Source organism: Conger conger, chromosome 4, assembly GCF_963514075.1.
Source record: "Conger conger chromosome 4, fConCon1.1, whole genome shotgun sequence".
In the NCBI taxonomy this organism is placed as follows: domain Eukaryota; kingdom Metazoa; phylum Chordata; class Actinopteri; order Anguilliformes; family Congridae; genus Conger; species Conger conger.
This window is the reverse complement of record NC_083763.1, coordinates 43,884,660-43,892,646: the sequence shown is the minus strand read 5'-3', so window position 1 is coordinate 43,892,646 and position 7,987 is coordinate 43,884,660. Positions and strand designations below refer to the sequence as shown.

The 7,987-nt window shown below is 44.7% G+C and overlaps 1 protein-coding gene across 4 annotated transcripts in view; it reads right to left on the bottom strand.

Annotated features, from left to right (window-relative positions):
• Positions 1–993: 993 nt before the first annotated feature.
• Positions 994–7,987, bottom strand: part of ptprfa (protein tyrosine phosphatase receptor type Fa) — a 168,649-nt gene continuing 161,655 nt past the window's right edge. For all 4 annotated transcript variants that reach the window (XM_061240147.1, XM_061240148.1, XM_061240149.1 and 1 more), the window contains 4 exons: positions 7,757–7,882; positions 4,562–4,716; positions 3,119–3,254; positions 994–2,750 (listed from right to left, as the gene is read on the bottom strand). In XM_061240147.1, coding sequence (XP_061096131.1) covers positions 2,682–2,750; positions 3,119–3,254; positions 4,562–4,716; positions 7,757–7,882 — 486 coding nt within the window. In that variant the 3' untranslated portion in view covers positions 994–2,681. The remainder of the gene's footprint in view (positions 2,751–3,118; positions 3,255–4,561; positions 4,717–7,756; positions 7,883–7,987) is intronic.

Here is a 7,987-nt window from a genome sequence, read left to right as displayed (position 1 = left end):
TCTCCAGTAGGGCTCCACACATTGGTCCTGCCTTAGGTTGCAAAGTATAGCACAGTGGAGAACAGTGAAATGTGTTTTAATGAGAGGTCAGAGGAGAACCCTTTCAGTCGAAGCTGACAGGAAGGTGACAGTAACGCAAATAACTACACATTACAATGGTATGCAGAAGAGGATCTCTGAACGCGTCAAACCTCTAAGTTGATAGGCTACAGAGCAGAAGACCAATAAGTCGAAAGAATAAGTAATAAATGCCTAATAAAGTGCTCACAGAGTGTACATCACAGTGTAATAATGGCGGTGGCTGATCCATGGCGCTTCATTCGTGTCAAATATCTGACGTATGAGAGGCCGCGGTTGAAGAGAGTGGTTGCTAGTCCAGGCAGATGGGTCGCTAGTCCAGGTGAGTGAGTTGCCAGCCTATGAGTGTCAGTAGTCTCTCATTCACCACTGCCGGCTCATCGGTCGCTGTATCATTGGCATAAAGCGATATGTGAGTAGCCACCCTCTGCCTCTCATACTTTGTGATTTTTGGCACAAATCAAGCACCACAGATCCAAGCTCGACAAGCCCAAGGCACTTTCCTCCCCTCAGTGACAATGGGAAGGCAGCGGCTTTTATAAGCTAATATCAACAGAATAGCAAACTGGCTATCATAACGTAGCTACAGTTAGATTTAATCAAAACACAGAGAATAACTGCCTGCAAAGAGGTATGGACGCATCATCTGTGGTTGGCCGAGCTGAACCCAGGGGCGGACCTGCTGTTTGCAGTCTCGGAGGCAGTGGCTGCCACTTCCAGTCGTCACTGAGGGCAGGAAAGTAGCTTGAGTGCTCCCCTACGGCCCTTCCCCGAGGAGGGGACGAGAATAGCCATGCAGCTGGACAGAGGGGCGGAGCCTTAGCCGTCCGTCACCCTGACCTCATCGGTCATTAAGCATGCACTCACGCAGGTGTACGCCCAGCTCCCCACAGGGATAGAAACATGACAATTGAGTTGTATAAAACCCAATTATTCAACTTTATTAACATCAAGGTTTTTGCGACGTTTTTTTTCTTCATTTTTTATTAACAAATAGAAAACAGACTGTGTATACAACAGATTGAACCCCTACAGCACTATGCATACACAAGGTAAAAACGAACGCTTTCGCCGACGTCTCCGGCTCCTCGGATCCAAATTTGCCTTGCTCCGCAAAAACTCTACCCATTCAAGAAGGAAACGCTGATTAAATGTAGAAATCCTCCACCATCCATTTTGTGCTGCTTCACCTAAGTGCTCGAAGGAGACCGTCCAGTGAGGGCGATGTGGTAATTCAGTAGTTATAACATTGTACCATTACAGATTCAAGGACGACGTCCTTGCCATGATCCTGTTTGTTGGTTTGCAAAACATTTTTTTAATCCTGCAATATTTGCAGGTGGAATAATTATAGTTCATGCTTTTGCAGGAGAGCAAGAACTGTATGAATTTATAAACAATATATACAAGAACTGTGCTGTATATATTATTTATAAAAAATGAAGATAATAGCAGGCCAGTCCAAGAAAGAGGCGTCTTGCTTGCTGGAGTATGTCATTGTATATATGCCCCCATGGGCTTCCACTTTTGAAGAAGGAGCAGTCTCTCTGCTTCTCCTTCTGGTTCCTGTCATTTTTCCCAACTCTTGGGCATGACAGGTGGCAGGAATAAGGGGGGGGGGGGTATTGACCAACAGTCGCAGGAGTTGGATGGCCATGTCCCTGGTCCCCAATCCCTGCCCTCTTTCCGCTGCTTGTAAAGGTCTTTAAGCAACGGGTGTTCCTTGAAATCACAGTTAACAGCTATCGAGAGCAAAGCTAGAATCTGTACATGGCTGATTTTTTTTTTTTTCATTGGTTAAATTCAGTTTTTGTACTTAACGGATTAATATGATACCACTAACTCTGGGATATGCTTTTTAAATCTTTTTTTCTTTGATAATGAATCTTTCTAGAAAGTACCAGGAAGTGAAAAGGCTTATAAAAGTTTGTCCCCTGTTCCCCTGGAAAAGACCAATTATGCACAAGAAAAGGAGAAAGATTTGAATTATATAATCATGGTAAAAAATAAAATCAACAGCAGCTCAGAGAATAGTGGCTCTCCAGTATTAGTATATAAGGACATGCTAAAAATACATGTCCTTTGTGCTAAAATAACCTACAAAAAGTTTGAAAAAATTAAATTAAAAAATAGTACCGGCAATAGGAACACAGACCCACTTGGCCTTTAAGACTTAGAAAAGAATATAACCAGTGTAAATGATTATAAAAAATAATAATAATCAAAATTACAGTATGTCATAATAACAATGGCTATAATAGTAATAATAATAATAATAATAATAATAATAATAATAATAATGTCGGTGATAATGATTATTTTAAAAAAAAGCCCAATTATTATGTGCTACCAGTTGCGTAAGTATGACGGGGGAGGGATGTGGCAGGCCGCAGGGCGGTGGCCAGAATGCTGTCGAAGGCTGTGGTTTTTCTGGGGAGGGTTTAAAAGCCGTTTCATTGTGCCGGTCCGGGCGGACCGCTTTTCGTGGAGGGTTGGCCAGCCGAATCTCTGCTCGTGCTCCGTGCCTCGCCTCCTCCTCGGGCAGCTCTTTGTACAGGATCGGGCGGGTGAGAAGAGAAGAGGTCCCAGCTGCCCGGAAGTGGTTACGTTGCATAGTGATCGAAGCTCCCGAGGTACTCCAGGGCGGCTCTGTAGCACAGCTGATACTGGTCCTGAGGAAAGGGCACATGGAGAGGACACTTGAACGGTAAAAGGGCCGCATTGATATGGCTCTCTTATTTATCCAAAGCGCTTTACAATTCATGCCTCTCATTCACACACACACACACACACGCGCACACACACGCGCACACATACGTGCACACACACGCACACACATTTACACACACACACACACAGACACACACACTCCCACACACTCAGCTAATGCCGCCCGACTTGTAAAGAAAGAAAGAGGTGGGTTTATCGTGGAGCGAGAAAGAAAATGGAAATGTGTCTTCCATGAAGGTGCATTCCCCCCCTACTATGGGAAATTAGGAATAGAAGACGTGGCCTGAGAACTGGTTTACTGGTTCCTTACCTCTGTCTGCACCATGGCTGGCCGCTGGGTGCGCAGCGTCTTGACAGTCTGGAAGAGATCCACCACGCCCTCGTACCTCATGCGCTCCAGCACGATGCTGAGGGTGATGAAGACGCCAGTCCTGCCCACGCCCGCACTGCAGGAGAGGGGGGGTGTTCTTATTACATATTGGGTGATACGTATACACACACACACGCACACACGCACACACACACACACACACACCACGCACACACCACGCACACGCACACAGACACACACACGCACGCACATACACACACAGACACACACACACACACACACGCACACACACACATACACACACAGACACGCACACAGACACGCACACACACACGCACACACACATGCGCACACACACACACATACACACACGCACACACACACCCGCACACACACACGCACACAGACACACACGCACGCACACACACACAGACACGCACACAGACACACACACACGCACACACAGACACACACACGCGCACACAGACACACACGCGCACACACACACACGCACACAGACACACACACGCACACACACACACGTGCACACATACACACACGCACACACACAGACAGACTCGCACACACGCACACACACACATACGCACAGAGACACACACACACACACAGACAGACGCACACACACATACGCACACAGACACACACACACACGCACACACACACACACGTGCACACACGCACATACACAGACAGACACACACACACACACGCAAGTGAACACATACACACACGCGCGCGCGCACACACAAACACATGCACACAGACACACACACACAAGCGCACACATACACACACGCACACACACAGACGCACACGCACGCATACACATACACATGCACGTACACACACACACATGCGCACACACGCATGCACACAGACATATACACACACACACACACACATACAGTCCCTAGCTGCTAATGTCTGAGCTGATAAGATCATTAACCAGGTGGATGACGAGGCAAAAAATACAGACACTTAGGATGATCCCAAATGCACCTCATGCAGGTAATGAGCTTGTTGCGCAACACTACATTTAACAGGCCGGAATATCAAGCAATGCACACTTCTAACGCAGTGAAGGTGGTGACGATTTCAATAATGGCAGAACCTCAGAGAAGTGAACTTCAGACTAACGGACTGACCGATCAACCGAGCAGGAAATCAAACCACAAGTACTGCAGCATCAGCAATTTTCTAAGCTCACTTATTATACAATACATAGATTCTCCTTGCGATTACCACTGAAGCAAAAAAAGTGAACATTAAACAGAAATAAGCCAAGCATTCCACTGATTAAAAAAACAAAAAACAGATACGCACCTCTTCTCACAGATCCATCTAAAATTTCTGAGAGTATACTCCTACGGTACGTGTCAAGCATTCGTCTGTGGCGCTTACCTGCAGTGCACAGTGATTGGTCCATCCTGTCCAAACTGCTCCTTGGTTTTGTGCACTTGCCCGATGAAATCGATGAATCCCTCCCCCGTTTTTGGCACACCTTGCTCGGGCCAGTCAGTGAACTGGAACTGGCGAATGGTCCTGGATTGACCGTCCTGTATAACCAATGAGAGATAGGTCAAGAAATGTCAGTGATAGGCCTTTTGTCACATCACTTAGGGTCGCACAGCTAACATGCTAAATTGCTCCTCTTCATAGAATAATTTAGGTTGCTCTTGTATTCTGTTATGAGCTACACAACACGATAAAGGTAAAATCAACCAAAAGTACATACAAAGTGTGTAAACACACTCTCTGCCATCTTAGACAAACTCAATCAAACCCCTCCCTCTCTTTTCTGTGTCAATATTTTAGTTGTGAAGTATTAATGGTGAATTATGCTTTGGAAAATAAAGCAGGAACTGGAGATAGCATATTAGCTTACTAGATAACTACCGCTGGATAACTACCATATGGAAGTAACCAACCAATTCTGTGAAATCTATGGTGGTCGTGCTCCAATCACTGCCCTTCGTTTCGTAGCTTCCGCTTTCACTCGCGTGAACGAAAATGAAAATATAAACATAAGCACACAAAAACATATTCATCCATTTCTTCTGCCACTGATGGATAATGGAATGCCCTTGTCTGTCATTAAAATCAGACACAGCCGTGCCTGGTGCACATGTAATCTAAATACGATCGTGCCGCACCAACGCGGCCTGCTTTGGTTTGCAGTAGATACAGCTTGGGCCCCAGCCATAGAGGAAAACACCCTCATGTTGACATTAAAGCGCTGATCTCTGGGTAAACAGGGTGTATCGCTACTTTGTCCAGGCTTGACATTCAGGTAAATGGGCGCATTACCTGTGTCTAATCATCACTCTAATGATGCAATGTCATCTCTGCGCTAGTGTCAAATCCACATGAGAAGTCAAAGATTACATGTATTGAATTAAAAAATACAGACGCCTACCTATCAAAAAGAATATACACTCAGTGAGCACTTTATTAGGTATTTATTAGACTTATTTTTTAGACTTCTACTGCTGTAGCCTATACACCTAGAGTTATGATGCGTTGTGTTTTCAGAGATATGTTGTGTGTTCTGCATACCACTGTCGTAAGGTGTGCTTATTTGCGTTACTGTCACCTTCCTGTCAGCTTTGACCAGTCTGGCTACTGTCCTCTGACGTCTCACATTGACAAGGTATTTCTGTCATTGTTTTTTGTTTTTGCACCATTCTTTGCAAACTCTAGAAACCAGTGTGTGTGAAAATCCCAGGAGGTTTCTCAGATACCCCGTCTGCCACCAACTATCATTCCACGGTCAAAGTCATTTAGATTCTGATGGTTGATCTGCACATTACCTGAAGCTCCTGAACTGTATCAACATGATTGTATGCATTGCACTACTGCCACACAATTGGCTGATTAGATAATCGCTTGAATAAGTTTGGGTAATAAAGTAAAAATGTTCCTAATAAAGTGCTTGGTGAGTGTATTAACACAGTAACACAGTGTTAAGAAAGAAATAAATCCACTGGAGCCTGCAATGTCATAGTATCCTACAGCGATCTGCTATAATTCTCAGCACTTATAAAAAAGAATGAAGTATGAAGGAATATAAATTCCCAGTTACTGGGAGCAAAGGAGAGCTAAAATGTCACTGTGCTAAATATTTTTCTAAATATCAGGCAAAATGGCAGGGACTTTACAGATGCCTGACAGATTCAGAAACCCATGGCAACAGGAAGAGGTTTGAGGTCTCCACAAACTAGATGCAAAAATGTCACACAATTTAGAGCCTTCAGCTTACAGTTTGTTCAATAACACATTTGTAATAGAAGAATTATCAATATTTTCACGTTCAGTTTAATGTAAAAATATTTCAGTGGGGACTATCCAGTTTTATTTTTGTGAAAGTGTGAACATGTTTTGTCTCTTAATGTTCTGTCAGTAACAGAACAGTAAGAGAGATGTGAAGAAACTTAAGGTTGAATGTCCCCATTGTGGGCTATCCTGTGCTACTGTGGATCTCAGGCTGCTGGAAGCACTGAAGACTCTCTCTCTCTCACTATCTCTCTCTCTCTCTCTCTCTCTCTCTCTCAGTCTCAGTCTCAGTCTCTCTCTGTCTCTCTCTCTCTATCTCTCTCTATCTCTCTCTGTCTCTCGATTACACACACACACACACGCGCACACACACACACACATAGATATGTGTACACACACGCGCACACACACACACATAGATATGTGTACACACACGCGTGCACACACACAGATATACATACACACACGCGCGCGCACACACACACACACACACACATAAATATCCGTACACACACATGTGTATGTGCACACACACACCCACATGTACGTACACGCACACACTCACACACATGCAGGCATGAGCGCATGTCTGTCGGTTGTTCTCCAACGCTTCCAGTCTTTTCAGGACCGCAATCTATTTTTAGAGCGGGAAAGTTTGTTGCTTCCCTGGGGAGGTGCTTGATCTCTGGAGCTTCTGTTCCAGACGATGCAAGATATGTTACTGTGCGCTCAATGTGCCCTACAGATCTGACACATTCAGGTTTACATAAATATCATTTCAACGTTCAAATAACCGCTGACATTACAACCCCGTGACACTCAGTATAACTACACATTCACGGTGCATTCTTACATTAAGATTTGCTAATATAATATAATAGAGACAAGCACATTTAATTAAAACAAGTAATTAGTCCAGGAGCTAGGTAAAAAATAGTATGCAAAGCTAGAAAGTAATTGGTATTAATAACTGGTATTACATTCTAGCTTTGCAAGTTTACACAATTATTAAACCTTTATTTGACTAGGAAGTCACATTGAGATTAAAACCTCTTTTACAAGTGAGACCTAGCCAAGACAGGGCCAAAGCATACAAAAAGAGCAAAAATAACAACAATAGTGCACAACAATAAAACAACCGGCATGTTAGCATACACAAGACCACATATCCATTAAAAATGCAGTGCGGGGGGTTTTTCTGGATCTTCAACAAACGGTATTGCCATCAGCCTTACACACCCACCTACAAAATGGTTAGATAGTAGAGTGGCAGACCAGACTGTGTTCCCCAGGAGAAAATGGAGGGGGTCGTGGAGTACCTACCCTGGCGTCTGTGACCTTGAACTCCCTCAGGATGTACTGGGGCATGTTGTACTCCGCCATGGGGTCCACCACGAAGTACTGGTACCGGGCGGAGCGTTCGGCGGGCCAGTACTGATGGCATTTCTCCTGTGAGGAAGACAAGGACGGCACAACGTCACTATCGCTCTCGACCCAACGCGGACCCGGGTTCGTTAGTAGCCTAGCGCCGCTGATTAAGCGGCTATCATCGGC